Genomic DNA, 19,641 nt, shown 5'->3' on the forward strand with positions numbered 1-19,641 from the left:
TTTCTTTCTTTTTTTGGAAGTAACCTAAACTCTTTTTTTACATGTTTAGAATAAAAACACGTTATCTTTATATATGAACAGAAGGGTGTTCACTTTTGAGTGCAATTTCCAGCATGAGTGTAGCTAGGTTACACACGCGAGCGCGCACACGCCTGTACGCCCGTGCGCATGCGCAGTCCCCGTTTCAGCTCGGTCAGTTGCTGCTGCTGCTGTTTCTCTCGGAGAATCTCCGTGTTTTTCCGCCTCGTTCTCGCCCGCCGCGGTGTATGCGTCCGAATCCGACAACCGAGCCCGTGCTGCTCGGTCCAGACTCCCGGTAACGGCTCGTCTCACCTCGGCTCCGGGCGTTATGCGCTCAAATGAGGCCTACATGCTGAATCTGTCCTCCTCTTCCTCCTGCTCCTCCTCCTCCTCCTCTTCCCCCTCCCATGCATGAAGCTCACCGTGATGGCTGATGATCAACAACAACAGCCCGGTGTTCCCGGTGTTCCCGGACCGTCCCTGCAGAGCCTCGAGGCCACGGCACTGCAGTACAACAAGATCAAGAACTCCATTTGGTGAGAGATCCGATCTCGCAAACATTGCATGCATCTGATGGCTGGCACTTGTAACGGGATGTCTGATGCCATTGCATGTTATGTTTTGATTGTTTACAGCCTTATTTCAACTGGACAGTGGGCCTACATATGATTTCGTTGCATGCAATATCTGATTTCAGATGCATGATTTCATTGCATGATGTCTGATTTGATCTCATTGGTTATCTCGTCATTGCACTGGACGTCAGATGTCATTGCACAGTATATCTCATTTCAGATTCAAGTTATATCTAAATTCAGTGCATGGGAATGTGTGATTTCAATCCATGGGTAGGGTGATTTTGTTGCATGGGATTATGTCTGATTTCAGTTTCTTGCATATGATGTCTGATTTCATTGCATGGACTTTCTGATGTCATTGCATAGAATGACTGATTTAATTTCATATGGCATATCTGGTTTTTAAATGCATGTAATATCAGATTTCAGTGCATGTGATTGTCTGCTTTTCTAATTTCATTTGCATGTCTGTTTTCAGTTGCAAAGGATGTATGATTTCATAGTATGGGGATGAAGTCTTGAGTTTTATCTGATTGATTTAGGCTACTTATGCCATTGCATCGGATGTCAATCAGACTTCAATTTCAAGTAATATCTGATTTTAGTGCACGGGAATGTCTGATAATGCATCGTGGCTTGGAACATATGATTTCAGTGCATGTGATTATTAATATTTCTAAATGCATTGCATTGGATGTATGATTTCATTGACTTGGATAGAATTTATCCAAGCATGCAGATTTTATTGCATGGACTTTCTGATGTCATATCTGGTTTCAAATTTCATTTTATGTAATTATGTCTGATTTCTAATTTCATTGCATTTGGATATCTGATTTCAGTTGCAATGGATGTATGATTTCACTGCATTCTGATTTTTATCTTGATTTTCTTCAATGATTGTCATTGCATTGGATGTCAGATTTCTGTGCATAACACATCTGATTTAAAATGCAAGTAATATATAATTTAATGCATGGGGATATCTGATATCATTTAATGGATTGTATGATTTTGTTGCATTTGATATATGATTTCAGTGCCTGTAAATATGTCTGATTTCTGATTTCATTCTTTGGATATGATTTTGTCTGATTTTTTTTGCATGGGTTTTCTGTTGACACCTTGTCATTGTGTAGGATGTCTGATTTCATGGCATGGCATTTCTGATTTCAAATACAAATATATGGTCTCAGAGCATGGGACTCAATCAGACGTCCCATTCAACTGAAATCAGACTTTCCATGCAGTGATATCAGATAATCCATGCAATGCAACTAGACATCATCCACATGCAACGACATCAGAAAACCCATTAGACAAAATCAGACTCCATCCCCATGCAATGAAATCATATATTATAGGCATTTGAAATTGCATTTTGAAAGTGACGTCAAGCCATCCTTTGCATTGAGATCCCATGCAGTGACATCAGAAAATCCCCATGCAAAATCATACATCCATTGCAACTAAAATCAGACATCCATGATTATTAACCTTAGATGTCCACAAAAGCTTATTTTCTGCAGAACCAACAAACCCGTTCGTTTAATAGGCATGTGTAGTAGAAAATGCACATGCCCTGACTCGACCTTTGACACTGTCATTAATAATGAAAAAAAAGTCCTGCTCTTTCTATGAATTCTTTTATCTTAAAGGAAACCACCTCCAAGAAATGCCCTGCCTGTTATCTGGAACTCAACAGCATGTCTTGTTTTCACTGTGTTTATACTTTTTTTTATTCAAGCATAACCGCACTAACAATCCTTGTTTTTCTTGTTTTGCAGCAAATCTGTACAATCAAAAGTGGAGAGTATATTGGTAAGTCTCTCATGTCATTACTTATGAACATTTAGTGTTATCAGACAGATATTTTAGACTCTAAATTCATATTCTGCATGAGCCGTGTTCAAAGGTGGTGTTTATAATGCAGATGCATTCTGTATTAATGCAGCAAGTTGCAATGTTGTTTGACAAGCGTAAAGCGCTACAGTTAATAAACTGTATTATTTGGCGGAAGAATATATATTTTTTAAATATTATTTATAAATGTAACAATTTATTGAATATTGATGTCTTATCCTATTACTGTTGCCACTGTTTATAAAGATAATTGGCATTTTTTTTAAGTAATATTGGGTAAATATTGCGTTAAAAATGGATAGAAATGGCTTTCGTTAATGTCATTTAAAAAAAAAAAGACTTCTGGGAAAATTGTACATTTCGTATCAAAATTAAAGTGAAAGAGCGTATATAATTGCTCTAGTTTTGTATTGTTATAAGAAAATATTGTTAGATTATTGTATATAATTTTCTTTAAATGCATTCGGGTCCAATTTGATCCGGTAGAGGTAATTTCAGGATTATCATGGTAAAAACATGGTAACATTCAAAACTGTAAAAAGTTTGTACATTCACTCGTTAATGAGAAGTTACTTATCAGATATAATATGGTTTAAGTTGAAAAATATTAAATTATGACTCTCAGACCCGAGAATGCAATGGGAATGTATACAGTTTTGTTTAATGCATTACAAGGGTTAATTTCTACTACTTCTACGTCTTTGAGCAGAATTGATGATGTAAATGAGCTTCTTGTCACTGCGTCAAGTGATTATAACATAATGCTTTACAACTCAAGTACCACACATTTTGCAGATGAATAGTTTTCTACACCACATTTGTTTGTTGTTAAGTAGGCTTTTTTAGTTTGCTGAGAACAATATTTTATGTGAGTTAGGAAAACTAGACACAAATATCCACAACTTTCAACCGATAATGTTCAAGACAAAGCTGACAAAAATGAAAGTCAAAAGTCAGTCCTTGCAGGCTTTTCTATTTTATGTTAATTATTGCTTTTGTATATATATAAACGTGTGTCATGACTCCAGTAACAAACAGTTGTAGTCATGGAGGCTGTTACCAGGAAGATGAAAACAGGGTTCAGTCACTCTACATTTAAAGCAAGCAAAACTTCCTTAAACGAATAATGTGTTATAGAAGTTTCATTTGCTATTTTTAGCTCACTTTTGAGTAATATGCCACAATTTATAATGAAATAGAATTGAATGAAATAGAATACTATAGAATGTTTATCGTCATGAGGCTGGGCTGGTGGAAATTGTTCTAAGTACAGCTACACGTTCACAGCTTTTCAACAGTGTGCAAATGTACAAGTACAGTAAAGTAATAAGCTTCTAAAGCTTCAGTATGAATGATTCTTTCACCAAGTAATGTAGTTAATTAGTGTGACTGGCTGTTTGTGGAAACAATGCTGAAATGTGGTGCATTATTTTAAAATGTGTAACAGGTTTGTGTAACAGGTTTGTGTTTATCTGTATGTTACAAACAAGGCTTATCCAGTCAGAATTTAGAGTTGAATCTGTCTGTTTCCAATCAGAATTTAGAGTTGAATCGATCTGTTTCTAATCAAAATTTAGAGTTGAATCTGATTCCTATCAGAATTTAGAGTTGAATCTGTTTCCAATCAGAATTTAGAGTTGAATCTGTTTCCAATCAGAATTTAGAGTTGAATCTGTTTTAAATCAGAATTTAAAGTTTAATCTTTCTAATTCCTATGAGAAATTCAAGTTAAATTTGCTTCCATTTAGAATTTAGAGTTGAATCTGTCTGTTACCAATCAGAATTTAGAGTTGAATCTGTTTCCAATCAGAATCTAGAGTTGAATCTGATTCCTATTAGAATTTAGAGTTGAATCAGTTTCAAATTAGAATTTAGAGTTGAATCTGTTTCCTATGAGAAATTCGAGTTCAATCTGCTTCCAATCAGAATTTAGAGTTGAATCTGTTTGCAATCAGAATTTAGATTTGAATCAATCTGTTTCCCATCAGAATTTAGTTGAATCTGTCTGTTTCTGATCAGAATTTAGAGTTGAATCTGTCTGTTTCCCATCAGAATTTAGTTGAATCTGTCTGTTTCTGATCAGAATTTAGAGTTGAATCTGTTTCCAATCAGAATTTAGAGTTGACTCTGTCTGTTTCCGATCAGAATTTAGTTGAATCTGCTTCCTATCATAATTTAGAGTTGAATATCAGAATTTAGAGTTGAATCTGTCTGTTTCCAATCAGAATTTAGAGTTGAATCTGTTTGTTTCCAATCAGAATTTAGTTGAATCTGCTTCCTATAATAATTTAGAGTTGAATATGTGTCAAATCAGAATTTAGAGTTGAATCTGTCTGTTTCCAATCAGAATTTAGTTGAATCTGCTTCCTATAATAATTTAGAGTTGAATATGTGTCAAATCAGAATTTAGAGTTGAATCTGTCTGTTTCCAATCAGAATTTAGTTGAATCTGATTCCTATCATAATTTAGAGTTGAATCTGTCTGTTTCCAATCAGAGTTTAGAGTTGAATCTGTCTGTTTCCCATCAGAATTTAGAGTTGAATCTGTCTGTTTCCCATCAGAATTTAGAGTTGAATCTGTCTGTTTCCAGTCAGAATTTAGAGTTGAATCTGATTCCTATCATAATTTAGAGTTGAATATGTTTCAAATCAGAATTTAGAGCTGTATCTGTCTGTTTCCAATCAGAAATTCGAGTTGAATCTGTCTGTTTCCAGTCAGAATTTAGAGTTGAATCTGATTCCTATCAGAATTTAGAGTTGAATCTGTCTGTTTCCCATCAGAATTTAGAGTTGAATCTGATTCCTATCGTAATTTAGAGTGGAATCTGTTTCCAATCAAAATTTAGTTGAATCTGTCTGTTTCCGATCAGAATTTAGTTGAATCTGCTTCCTATCAGAATTTAGAGTGGAATATGTTTCAAATCAGAATTTAGAGTTGAATCTGTCTGTTTCTGATCAGAATTTAGAGTTGAATCTGTCTGTTTCCCATCAGAATTTAGTTGAATCTGATTCCTATCAGAAATTCGAGTTGAATCTGTCTGTTTCCAGTCAGAATTTAGAGTTGAATCTGTCTGTTTTCAATCAGAAATTCGAGTTGAATCTGTCTGTTTCCAGTCAGAATTTAGAGTTGAATCTGATTCCTATCATAATTTAGAGTTGAATCTGTCTGTTTCCAATCAGGGTTTTACAGTTGAATCTGTCTGTTTCCCATCAGAATTTAGAGTTGGATCTGTCTGTTTCCCATCAGAATTTAGAGTTGAATCTGATTCCTATCATAATTTAGAGTTGAATCTGTCTGTTTCCAATCAGAGTTTAGAGTTGAATCTGTCTGTTTCCAGTCAGAATTTAGAGTTGAATCTGATTCCTATCATAATTTAGAGTTGAATCTGTCTGTTTCCAATCAGAGTTTAGAGTTGAATCTGTCTGTTTCCAGTCAGAATTTAGAGTTGAATCTGATTCCTATCATAATTTAGAGTTGAATATGTTTCAAATCAGAATTTAGAGTTGTATCTGTCTGTTTCCAATCAGAAATTCGAGTTGAATCTGTCTGTTTCCAGTCAGAATTTAGAGTTGAATCTGATTCCTATCATAATTTAGAGTTGAATCTGTCTGTTTCCAATCAGAGTTTAGAGTTGAATCTGTCTGTTTCCCATCAGAATTTAGAGTTGACTCTGATTCCTATCGTAATTTAGAGTGGAATGTTTCCATTTAAAATTTAGTTGAATCTGTCTGTTTCTGATCAGAATTTAGTTGAATCTGCTTCCTATCAGAATTTAGAGTTGAATCTGTTTCCAATCAAAATGTAGTTGAATCTGTCTATTTCCGATCAGAATTTAGTTGAATATGTTTCAAATCAGAATTTAGAGTTGAATCTGTCTGTTTCTGATCAGAATTTAGAGTTGAATCTGTCTGTTTCCCATCAGAATTTAGAGTTGAATCTGTCTGTTTCCCATCAGAATTTAGTTGAATCTGATTCCTATCAGAATTTAGAGTTGAATCTGTTTCCAATAAGAATTTAAAGTTGAATCTGTCTGTTTCCCATCAAAATTTAGAGTTGAATCTGATTCCTATCATAATTGAGAGTTGAATCTGTTTCAAATCAGAATTTAGAGTTGAATCTGTTTCAAATCAAGAGCATAAAGTTTTATTACTCAGTGATTGGCCAGTATCACCTGTTGCTGCTGTGCAGCCTAGGGATGCGCGGTATACCGGTACTGCAAAAATACCGGTATATATTATATTTCAAACGGTACAATATCATAATTTTGCTCACTTCGGTATTTGATGCGCTGCTGTTTCGAAGTTCACCGCTAGGCGGCAGTGCGCTACCCAAACTGACGCGGGTCACGCAAAACCGGCAAACGGTGACAACGGAGGAACACGATGGATCAAACAGATGAAGCTCATTCTACACGCCCGAAATGAATAAATAAAGAGAGCAATAGGACTGAAATATGGCATTACTTTGCCTACAAAAGTAATGAGAAAGGTGAAGCAACAGACCTCAATGCACCACTGTACAAACGCTGCTTTAAATTTGCCACGGGAGGCAACACATCAAATCTGGCTAACGTTGACCACTTGTCCCTTGATCATCCTGACTTGTTCAAAGAGTGCAGAGATCGACACGTGAGTCCATCATTCAACTGATTTAATTTAGACTTTTATTCACAGCGCACATAGAGCTTATCAATTAAATATGACACGGTAAACACGAAAGCTCAAATGTGCTTTCATGACACGCTAGAACCAATGAAGTTTAGTTCTCATAATTTTTTTGCACTTTCAAACAATCATATTAATTGAATTTGAATGAATAAAGAGATTAGTGATATTAATTTTAGTATTGGTGATAGTAAAATGAATGGCATATCTATCACTGCTGCTGTGGCGACAGACTGAGGAATCAGCTGAGAGAGAGTAATAGTAGTAATATGGATATTACCAATATGAATGTTAGAGTAACACTTTACATTTAAGCTACATTTGTCAACATTCATTAGGTAACCTGACCTGACAGTATTATAGCATTTATTAATCTAGAATAGATCAATCCGTAATTATTATTTAAATATACTAATACATGTTTAGCATGTTAACATTACTTTATGCATTAACTAATATGAACCCAAACCAAACAGTAATCAAACCAAGATTAATAAATGCTATAAATGTTGATAATTCTCTGTTGATGCATGACAGCTAATGGTTTACATTTCATTTCATTATTCTATTATTATTCTATATTAATCAATTATTATAGATAATAGATATTAACCTATTTTAATTGTATCATTTCAGGTGTCCTTTTCTTTCTTTTTTTTAAATCAAAATTTAACCTACTGTAAGTTCCCTGACTGTTTTTTATTTATTATTTTTTTTTTTAAACATTTTGATAACTTTTTGTTTGCACATTCGGTGCAGCAGAGTTTCAAGCAGTGTTTTTTTAATAAAACTGTTTCAATTCACTTAAATTTTGAGGCTGGTTATTTGTCACCTGTGGTATCGATTTAGTATCGATACCGAGGTATTAGGTTCTGGTACCGTACCGAAACCAAAATTGTGGTATCGAGCCATCCCTAGTGCAGCCAATCAGAGGCAAGATAACTACTTCATACAGATATCATACTGTTCAGTAGCCAGAATCAACGTAATAAAACCTTTAAAGACTCAGCTTCCATGTTCAGATAGAATAAGCCTGTTTGTTTTATACAATACTTCAGTATGTGACCCTGGACCACAAAACCAGTCACATGTCCCACGGGTATATTTGTGGCAATAGCCAACAATACATTGTACTGGTCAAAATTATCGATTTTTCTTTTATGCCAAAAATCATTAGGATATTAAGTGAAGATCATGTTCCATGAAGATATTTTGTAAATTTCCTACCGTAAATATTTTTTTGTGAGTGGACGCAGCAAAATCGCAAACATACATGGACAACTTTAAAAGAGATTTTCTCAATGTTTAGAATAAAAAAAAAAAAAAAAATGTTTTGCACCCTCAGATTCCAGATGTTTCTCTGCCAAATATTGTCCTATTCTAACAAACCATACATAAATGGAAAGCTTATGTATTCAGCTTTCATGTGATGTATAAATCTCAATTTAAAAAAAATTGACCCATGTGACTGGTTTTGTGGTCCAGGGTCACAAATATCAGCCCTAGCATTGAATAGATGGATTTATAACGGCTACCTGGTGCATTTAGGAAATAACAGCGAATTGTCTTTTATTTTTTTATTTACTGCTCATTGGCTGTCAAGCCTCACCCCATTCATGAGTGCCGGTTTCCCCTAGCAACAAAGAGGCAAATAGAATAGGAAGAGGTGAGAGGAACTCATTCTCACCAGCCAATTGAAAGCGAGGTGGGAGGAGCCTGTGCTGAAACGAAGTGTGTGTCAGCATTGACATGCATGTTTACTGACAAGGTTTACATGGCAACTGGCTAAAAGCTGAGCAGGACTGCAGGTTTGCTGGTCATATGCGCAGACACACTCCAGTATTGTGTGTCTGTCGGACTCGAGGGGACCTGCTTTTCCCCTTTGAATACGCCAACCCTGCGCAAATGAATGCAGGAGAAAACAGTGATGTCATGGACTAAGTCTTGCAGGGGCCGAAATAAATGTTTGGCTACTGGATATCTTGTGTAATCTATATTGGCCTCGAGTGATCAACCTTTAAGTGTCAAAGACTTGCTAAAATGAGCAAAATCACATAACCAAATACAATAAATCAGTTTTGTCTATAAAATGCTTGGTGTGAAAGACCCAAACACCAAATGAACTGACAGTTTAAGTTGTTTAAGTTAATTACTTCTTAGGTTAGTCTTATTTTAACACTTTAAATGACTGTGAACATGCTTGTTTGTTTGTTTTTAGAGTAAAAATGATATCAAACTTGTCTGAAATGCCCTTGTGTTCTTCATTTACGCAGCAAGATGTTGAGAAGTTTACAGATATCGAAAAGCTCTACCTCTACCTTAAGTTGCCTTCTGGTCCCAGTAGTGGCAATGACAAAAGGTACATGTTATTTTCTAATCTAGTTATTCCTTTCCATATCCCCCTCCCTTCCTTTTATGATTTGAACACCTCAAAAACCATTTGTGATCTTTGTGCTTTGCAATATCAAATACACTCATAGCATATGGTATGTCTGATGTTTATTATTCACCCATTCAGTGAAACATGCATATCTAGTGAGATGCATTGATGTAACAAAATCAAGAAGTGTACAAGTATCATTTTTTGGTAACACTTTACAATAAGGTTCATTAGTTAATATATTAACTAACAATGAGCAATACATTTGTTACAGTATTTATTAATCTTTGTTAATGTTTGTTAATAAAAATGCAGCTGGTCATGTTAGTCCACAGTGCATTAACTAATGTTAACAAATTCAACCTTTGATTTTAGTAACGTATTAGTAAATGTTGAAATTAATAGATACTAAGATGAATAAATGCTGTAGAAGGATTGTTCATTCTTAGTTTGTTAACTAATGAACCTTAGAGTAAAGTGTTACCCATTTTTCTTTGTAAGATTGCCTATTTTTGCATTTGTTCTTTTGCATCATGCTGTATTGAATCATAATGAGCTAATCATTTCACCATTTAAATAGATTTTGTGTCAATTATGACATTGCAATACCAAGCTTCCTGTGTTTTATCATTTGTTTCCCCTTATCTGTCCATCATGTCAACCCCTCTTTCCCAACATGATGTCCAATAGAACTGAAAATCAGAGGGGCTCTGCAAGTCCTGCACTATGGTACTACAACTTTAACTATATCACAGGGAAAAAACATTCTTGAAGTAATGTGTATAACATGATATATTATACAGGAGCAACAAATGTACACACATATATTTCTGCAACTTCAGCATCACTGTCTCAAGCCTCCCTTTCCCTCTGTTTTTCCCGTAGTGACCAGAATTCAATGTCGTCCAGTCGGACTCAGCAAACATACGCGTTCAACTGGATCCGAAATCACTTAGAAGAGCATCCGGAAACCTCACTGCCAAAACAAGAGGTGTACGACGAATACAAGTGAGTGCGATTTAATGCAGTGACGGACAGAATTTGTTTGCTTGTACTCATCGGATTCTCATGCTGTTTTGTTTTTTTAGGAGTTATTGCGACAATCTGGGTTACCATCCTTTAAGCGCAGCTGATTTCGGGAAGATCATGAAAAATGTTTTTCCGAACATGAAGGCACGTCGTTTGGGCATGAGGGGGAAATCAAAATATCCTTTTCTGTGGAAATTTGAAATTAAACGCAATCTTTTGAAACAAACTAAATGCATAGATCATATGTGACCCTGGACCACTAAACCAGTCACATGGGTCAATGTTTTGAAATTGAGATCTATACATCATCTGAAAGCTGAATAAATAAGCTTTATTGAATAAGCTTTATTAAATAAGCCATTGATGTATGGTTTGTTAGGATAGGACAATATTTGTCCGAGATACAACTATTAGAATATCTGGAATCTGAGGCAAAAAAATCTAAACATTGAGAAAATCTCCTTTAAAGTTGTGCTGCATTCACTCACAAAAATATATTTTTTATATATTTACGGTAGGAAATTTACTAAATATCTTCATGGAACATGATCTTTACTTAATATCCTAATGATTTTTGGCATAAAAGAAAAATTGATAATTTTGACCCATGCAATGTATTGTTGGCTATTGCCACACATATACCCGTGCGACTCGAGACTGGTGACGTGATCCAGGGTCACATATGTGAGAAGTCATGAGAATTGTTGTGAACCTTTACAATGGATCACGTACTGCTACAGTGGTCTGAGGAAAAAAGCATTTGTGCACATGCCGTCACTCCCAAACCTGGACTTACACAAATCAGGAGATGGGGTGAGTGTCCTGTTCTATAATAATAGTAGAATGATTTCTGGAGGATCATGTGACACCAAAGAGTAATGATAATGAAAATTCAGCTTTGCATCAGGAATAAATTACATGTAGATAAATTGTGTTGATATTTCACAATATTACTAAGGATGCACAGATATGAACATTTTGGCAGATATCGATAACCAATAAGTCTTTATATTTTAAAGCCGATAACCGATATAATGGCTGATAAATCTAAATCCACATTTTTATATAATTTTTGAGAGCCTGATTACAAAAAAAGTCTCATCATTAAAAGCCATGTCTCAAACACACTATTATAATCTTCTCATTATAATTTTATGTAGCCGATATGACAGACTTGCTGCACATGTTGCACTAAACCGTATTTTCCTTTTTCAAAGTGATTCCAATCGTATTTCAAGCAATTCAAAACCATCATGTTGAACAGTGCGCATCTGAAGTGTCTCAGCTGAAGGAAATAATACATTATTAATCAGCTTTAATATATCAACCAAATGTTTCTATCAGGCCGATAACGATAACACCAAAAATGATCATATATCGCCCAATACCGATATTGTGGCCGATATTTCGTGCATCCCTAAATATTACTCTTTTTTTCTGTATTTTTGCAGCTTCGGCGTTTGAGAATTATAAACATTTCACACTTTTGACCAGTCATGTAATATTTTCACCACTGATAAGCAAATCCCCTCTTATCTGTCTGCTGCTTTAGTGTGAGTTGTTGGAGTCGACCGGACAGTCTCCCAGTGCCGAGGACGAGATGCGTTCTGCTGCCTGTGGTCTGGTCTGCGAATGGGCTCAGAAGGTGTTGAGTCGCCAGTTTGACAGTGTGGAAGAACTGGCACGCTTTCTTCTTAACAGTCACTATATAGGCACTAAGTCCATGGCAGCTCTTACTGTTATGACTGGAACCCCAACAGGCAAGACACAAAAATTACCTCACTTACAAACTTTACCTCAAAGTTTTTTTACTTTAACTCTTTTTATTGATGCTTTTCAATCAGAGAGTTACAAACAGAAAGACAATACAGTATTTGTTTTTAATATATTAACCAACAAATCCAGCTGAAATTAAACATAAGCATTCCTTACTCTCAGAGCCAGTTACACAAAAAAGAGGGAAAAAAAGAAAAGGATTGTAAATGCATGTCAAGTCAAGTCACCTTCATTTATATAGCGCTTTTAAGAATATGGATTGTTTCAAAACAGCTTATGATTATAGGAAATCACCGTAACATATTGTTTAGGCTTTACAACAGCTCTAGATAACGTTATTGTCCAGCTAAAGTTAGTTTTGATTGATTGATTCACTTCCATGGCGAAGATCATTAGTTATTAACTTAGGGGCCACTAACACGACACCGTTCTAACTGGTAAACCCTTCGCATGCGCCAAAACATGCTAGCATATTACAAAACAATATCAGTAAAATAATATTAAATTAAAATATATATGTGTATTACATAAATGCATACAGTGTGGCAGCAATATAGACAAAATACAGCAAAAATTACAACAAAACTTGTTTAAAAAACCAACAAAACTTGCAATACAAATACAATTTATTTCCCTTTTTCATGTACTCTGTTTCTTAATCAATCAGGGAGGACAAGAACATTTATTATTGTTTTTAACTTAAACCTATTTCCTAAAAATGCCAGGTATGAAAACCCCTACGTCTGCGTTTGTGCCAACCGGCGAAGCCAACTCATTCCTTCCCCAAGTGAAGACCCTCCCTTCGCCTTCTGTAGACGCCAAACAGCAGCTTCAGCGTAAGATCCAGAAGAAGCAGCAGGAGCAGAAGCTCACCTCTCCTTTGCCCACCGATGCCCAGGTGAGAAGGGCCGAGGCGGGCACACCTGTCCCTGGGTCCAGCCTGACCTCTGGAAGTCCTGCATTACTGTCCCCTCAACCAACCATAGGCATTGTGGTTGCTGCTGTTCAAAGTCCTATCACAGTAAGGAGATTTTGGTTGCTAACGGGTAGGGGTGTGACGAGACACTTATTTTAGAAGACGAGACACAAGATTGAGACGAGATTTTTGCACAATATTTTATAGAAATCCTCAATGACAAAATTCATGATTGGAAAAATAGTCGGCAGGTGCATTTTTTAAACGTTTTAGCTAATAATCTTGTAATAAATATCATTTCAGTTCTACTTTCTGAGTATGAATTATCAGTAACATGTTACAATAAGGTTCATTAGTTAATGTATTACTAACATGAACTAACAATGAGCAATACATTTGTTACAGCATTTATTAATCTTTGTTAATGTTAGTTAATAAAAATACAGCTGTTCATGTTAGTTCACAGTGGATTAACTAATGTTAACAAATACAACCTTTGATTTTAATAACATATTTGTAAATGTTGAAATTAATATTAACTAAGATTAATAAATGCTGAAGAAGTTTTGTTCATTCTTAGTGCATGTTAACTAATGTAGTTAACTAATGAACCTTATTATTAAGTGTTACCGAATTACCATGTGCATTGAAAGACAACATATACAAGCACTGTAAAAGGTTTTGCCACAAACTCAACTGACTTGCTTTTCTCCTGTATGATTTTTAAGTCTCTTCAGACCTTACTGTACATGATTTATGAGCTTCCAGAAGTTCTGATTGAGGCTGTGTGTGACCTCCTAATTGAACTACTTTCCACAAATTGAACATAGAAATAAAGACTTTTGTTATTTTTAGAAAAACTGCAAAACGACAGTGGAGGGTATGCCGCAGTGGGCACTGTAATGTAATGTGAATTAATGTAGCGGTGGCATATTCTCTGCTAATTTCACCCTCTTGTCACACCCCTACTAACAGGGTATGGTTGACTTGATATTTCTGGATGGACAATTGCTTCAACTATTGTTTTGTTTTGCAGGTTCAGAGAAGCAGGCAACTAATGACCTCTCCAAGTCCTGTTGGGGCAGCAGAGGGAAAAGTTGTACCGGTTAACTTCCAGGTCGTGACACAATCTCTTAAGCAGTCTCCAAAAACACCCCAGAATATCTCTGCCAGCCCAGTTGGTGACCGGTTGGCCAGACACCGATATGCCCAGATCTTACCTAAACCTTCCGCCACAAGCGCCATTGCACTTCGCTCACCCCCAACGCTCCTCATCACCAACAGCCCCATCAAGACAGTGATGCCCACGCCTCATGTTAGCTCTGTAAATGTGGTCAAGATGACTGCAATATCGCTAGCGCCCAACAGTAGCAGTAATAGTAGTACTCCTACCCCGTTGCGACCTGCGTCAGCAGGCATCAGTAGCACAGCTTCCCAGGAAGAATTTAACCAAACCCAGCAAGCTCATAACGGGGCGTCTGCCATCTCTCTTCAGTCATCTGGATTTGGGAAACCTGGACGTCCTTCTATAACCCCAACCCCGTTAGCGTCCACCATTACCAATGAGGTGAAAGTGACATTCGAAGCTGTGAATGACAGTAACTCAGCTATTTCTGTTGATAAACAAAGCACTGCGTCAGGAGCAAGTACAGGACAAAAGAACGAAAGAGCCACTAAATACCGGGCTTCCAGTGAACCCTCTCTGCTTATTAAGGCGTCCCCTGTGCCTGAGAGAGTTATAAGGGCCAAGAGTGACTCTACAAACCCTTCAAGTACAATCATGGAGGCTCTTGCCCCAAGCAGCAATAACAACAGCAATGATCAACCAGAAAGTACTTTGTATTTAACTGTTACCAGCCAGAATGTAGACGCCGAATTGTCATCCATTTGTGCGGTGGCAACTGCAAGCACTTCTTCTAAAGATGCTGGTCTCTGTTTAAAAAGCCCTCGAAAACGCTCTGCATCTGTTTTGGAAACCCATACAATCCCAGTTAAAAGAGTATTCGTTTCCCAGCAACCTTTGGACGTTAGCAGCAATGCCAGGCCTGGTCTTGTAATATCAGCTAAGAAGATCCAGAGACCTGGCACCCCAGCAAGGCCAGAGAGTGCTCCATGCAAAGTTACGCTAAAACATAGTAGCTCTTTTCCAACTCAAATCTTGGCTCTTTCCGACACTCCCATTGGAATCTCTCGGACTGTTAATCCTCAAATCGAGAATGAAGTTGCTGATATCAGCCTGAATGAAACAGCTTCTGGTAATAGCACAGCTTTATTGCAACAAATCCCAAGTCACCACCAAATCAGCAGTGTTGTTTCTCAGGAGGTATCCGCTGTAAGTGAGCTCAAGAGCTCGCTGCAAGACTTCTCGCAACAGATGCAAGCCGAACACAAGCAGAATGCAGCTAATCCGTTACCGTTGATGGCAACTGAGACCTCCAGTCAGCTCTCGCTTCAGCAGGACATTGTTGATTTTGCAGGAGCCCAAGCTAGCATTGACTATTTCCCCTTCAATGATGATGATATGACCCAGGATAGTATCGTAGAAGAGCTCGTACAGATGGAGGAGCAAATGAAGCTAAATAGCAGCTTGCAATCCTACCTAAGTTGTGTGGATATATCCCTACAAGGTCAAGCCACAGTTGGACAAGGAACAATCATGTCGCCCCATCAGACAAGTACGCAGTTCTATCATTCTTCCCATAGTAGTGCAACGCCAGTGCACACGCCAACTCCGACGCCTACGCCAACACCAACGCCTACTCCAACTCCTACCTCCGAGATGCTACCAGGGGGGAATAGCATGACCAGAGAAAGCCCTTGTTCCCGAATGGCAACTGTTACCCCAGTTGATAGCATCTTAGGTGGGCGCCATACACCCATTAGCACTCCACTGTCAAACTGCAGTAGCAGTGTTCCTCCAAGTCCCATTGAATGCCGCAATCCCTTTGCATTCACTCCTATCAACTCCAGTATAACTGGTTATCATGATGGTAGTGTTGTGTCCAGCAGTCCAGTGAAGCCCATGCAAAGGCCTATGGCCACCCACCCAGATAAAGCCAAGCTGGAGTGGATAACCAACAGGTACAACAGCACCGCAGGCTCTCCTGTTATCTCAACCAACTCCACCATTGCTATCCTCCCCAGTTACCAGGATCTGGTCGAGGACCATTTCCGTAAACCACACGCCTTTGCCATCCCAGGCCAATCTCTCCAGTCTCAGTCAAGGCATCAGGATGGAAACTTCGGAAGGTTAACAGCCGTTTCTCCAGTGCAACAAGGACAGCAAACCACCCTTAGTAGCAGGCAAGAAAGTTTCGCCGTCCCAGCTCCGTTGGACAATAAAGGGGCCGGAAGCACATCCGCATCTGGAACCTTCCGGTGTCGTAGCGTTAGCCCGGCAGTTCGCCAGCGTAACCTCAGTGGCACCACTGCACAAACAGTCACCACTCCAAGGTCTGTTGTTTCTCCCTTTAATTGCCCCCTGACATCTGAGGTCCTTAACATTCTGGCCAACAACCAGTCAGTGGTCAGCGCCAGCACCTTGGCCCAAAGGAGCCAATCAGTGCCGCTAAACATCATGATGCAGTCTGAGCTGCTACCCGTCAGTCACCAGGCGCAGCAAAGCAATAGCGCTAAGATCACAACCGTGCTTCTCAGCAAGATGGACACGGACGGAGACGATGCAGTGCGAGGACTTGGTGTAAATAACCTGCCCTCCAATTACACCGCACGGATGAACTTAACCCAAATCTTGGAGACGACACAGGGCTTCCCCGGAGGCCCCAACCCTCAGAACCAGCAGCTGCCTCTGGACTCAAGCCCTTCGCCATTTGACTTCCAGAAGACGGGTTACCTCATAAGCACGGGAGAGGAACAAGTCGTCTTCTCCAGTGGCGACAGTCAAGCACAATCAGGCTCTGGACTGCAACAACCGGAAGAGCAGCTTGAGCTCCAAGAACCGCAATTGGAGCTGCAAGATCAACACCTACAACTCCAGAATCAACAGCTGCAACTTCCAGATCAGCAATTACAACTCCAAGACCAACAGTTGCAACTCCAGGACCAACAGTTGCAGTTGTCAGACACACAACAGTTACAAGATGATCCAGATCTCACCCGGCAGCACTTGTTGCCCCAAACCTCTCAGCAGGTCGTGGATCACGAGCAACAAGAGCAACTGGACTTCAACACTACCGTTAAGGATCTCTTAGGGGAGGACAGCCTCAACCCCAGTTCACAACTCGTCGGACAAGTGGCATCTGAACTTAGCGCGGTCGCTTCTGACTTTTCCAGCGATATCCGGTTGACTTCTGACCTTTCTAGTAGCATTAATGACCTGAACACTTTGGACCCCAACTTGCTGTTTGACCCCAGTCAACAGCAGGACCAATATGAAGATGCCACACTGGAAGAACTGAAGAACGATCCTCTGTTTCAGCAGATTTGCAGCGATACTGTGAACTCTGCTGGTTTTGATTGGCTGGAGAATAAAGACCAGCCAACCGTGGAAATGTTGGGATAATATTATTTCCTGTTCCTTTACTGTTGATGTTGCTGTTGTCATTGTTGTTTATATTTATGGTTTCTGTTCAGCGTTTTGTTTTTTTGTATTGCAACGTTTTGTGTATCCAAAAATGTTGAATGACGTGTCTGTGCAGCAAAAATCTGGATGCTTTGGACTTGTCCAGTGTAAAGTGCCAGCCTGAGGTAAATCTCTTACAGGCATGTGCTTTTATGAGATGTTTTATTTTATTTTATTTTTTACAATTTTGTTTGTATTCCTATTGATTTCGTGGATCATTCCAGTCATTTCTCCCTATTATTCAGAAGTAATTTATCTTGGATGGTCAAATAATTCATCTGGTTCCAATTGATAATGAAACATCACCTGGTGCACAAGCATATCCTTGATTTAATTCACACTCTTTTATATGTTTCCATCCACTAAAAACAGTGGATATTGAGAACCTGCATGCAATATTCCAAGTGACAAGTCATTGACTTTGGGGAAACACCCTTTCTAGATGGTCATATAAGTATCTTTTATTGTTGCTTTGCGAGATTGGTTGGAGTGTATTCAAATATCGTAAGTACAGCAGAGGTGAAATATCACATCTACATATCGTAAACCAGTCAGTTCAATGAACTGCAAGGTGCTACTTGGTGCTGACTTAAAGAATCGCATTTACTGAATCTCTCATCAGCCGTCATTGGTTTTGTCAAAGTGGTTTTACACATTTTTGGGGGGAAAGGTTATTTAAGGCCATACAACTTGTACTGTTAAATCCAAACTGTTGGGGAGGGATGAGATTTGTGCTATATACGTAAAAAAAAAAAGAGAAGACTCGTCTGCCTTATTTCCAGAGTCTAAGGCCTTATTCCATCTCATAAAAGGCTTTGATGTTTTGAATTCAAGAACAAACTTGGTGCACTTAAAAAAAAAAAAAGGTGTTGTGTATTAGCAGTGAACATTTCTTGATCGTCTCTTTAGATGGTCGCTAGCCATTTGTAGGTTTCTGCGCCTTTTTTTGCACATCATTTCAAACTGGTAGTGACAATGGTATGGTGATGGCTAGATATTCTTTCCAACTCGAGATCGACAGGAAAACCTGTGTAGTTTCTCCGGCCTTAACTCCATACCAAAGAGAAGCTGTCGAAGAACAAGAGACGTTGCGGTTTCCATCTTCAATTGGCGTCATCCAAAAGGGATCTTGTAGACAATGTTTGTTTGTTTTTGCTTTGTTTTTATCAGATTGCGGGATGAATCTTGTGTAAATTATGTATATGGCGGATGTACAGATAACTATGGTTTGGGGAGCATGTTGTACAAGTTCACAAAGGCTAAATTTCTAGGCTGTTCAAGTTAGTGCGACATTTGTATAAAAAAAAAAAAAAAAGGACATAGTGGTCATTATGAAATTTCCATTTTATCAAGACGCTAACGGTGATGGTTTGTAGGTAGATGAGAGTGCCCTTAAGAAAACGTTGAGGAATCATAAGTCCATAGCCAGCACGATATCTCGCTTGTTACGTTTCTGGCTTTCTGTGATGTGCTAGTAAATGCTGTCTGTTGGATCTGTAGCTTGCTAATGTACCATATTTCTTAGGAGTTTATTGGTTCCTGCATACGCAGATGTGATGTGTAAATGAGAGAGGATGTTATAGCATGGATTTATCGCAAAAAAAGAAAAAAAAAAGAAATTAGATGAGGCTTGAATATAAAGGCGTTCATTTTATCGTGACTATGTCGTGTGCGGAGGCGAATCAAAGGAGCGGACACTGGAAATGGTTTTGAAGTTCATATTATTGCACTAAAAGCTTTTTGTATTGTTTGTTTATTTCTGTCGTTTTAAGGAACAATTGGTGCCCACGCTATTTTTCTTCTAATGACAATAAAAAGCTAAAGGGGAATA

General features: G+C 38.0%; 1 protein-coding gene across 1 annotated transcript; it reads left to right on the plus strand.

Annotated features, from left to right (window-relative positions):
• The first annotated feature begins 172 nt into the window (after positions 1–172).
• Positions 173–18,611, plus strand: rfx7b (regulatory factor X7b). Its single transcript, XM_084397407.1, has 10 exons — positions 173–557; positions 2,387–2,420; positions 9,401–9,486; positions 10,198–10,236; positions 10,393–10,515; positions 10,596–10,724; positions 11,277–11,349; positions 12,089–12,296; positions 13,038–13,333; positions 14,265–18,611. Exons 1-10 carry the CDS (start codon positions 433–435, stop codon positions 17,748–17,750), a joined length of 4,599 nt encoding a protein of 1,532 aa, XP_084253533.1. The 5' UTR covers positions 173–432; the 3' UTR covers positions 17,751–18,611.
• The last annotated feature ends 1,030 nt before the right edge of the window (positions 18,612–19,641 follow it).

Source organism: Rutilus rutilus (genome assembly GCF_951802725.1).
Source record: "Rutilus rutilus genome assembly, chromosome: 23".
Taxonomy (NCBI): Eukaryota; Metazoa; Chordata; class Actinopteri; order Cypriniformes; family Leuciscidae; genus Rutilus; species Rutilus rutilus.

Coding starts and splice junctions, on each gene's coding strand:
- rfx7b (XM_084397407.1), top strand. CDS start 433: ATGAAGCTCACCGTGATGGCTGATGATCAACAACAACAGCCCGGTGTT. Junction 558..2,386: donor AAGATCAAGAACTCCATTTG/GTGAGAGATCCG, acceptor CTTGTTTTGCAG/CAAATCTGTACAATCAAAAG. Junction 10,725..11,276: donor AAATCAAAATATCCTTTTCT/GTGGAAATTTGA, acceptor GTACTGCTACAG/TGGTCTGAGGAAAAAAGCAT.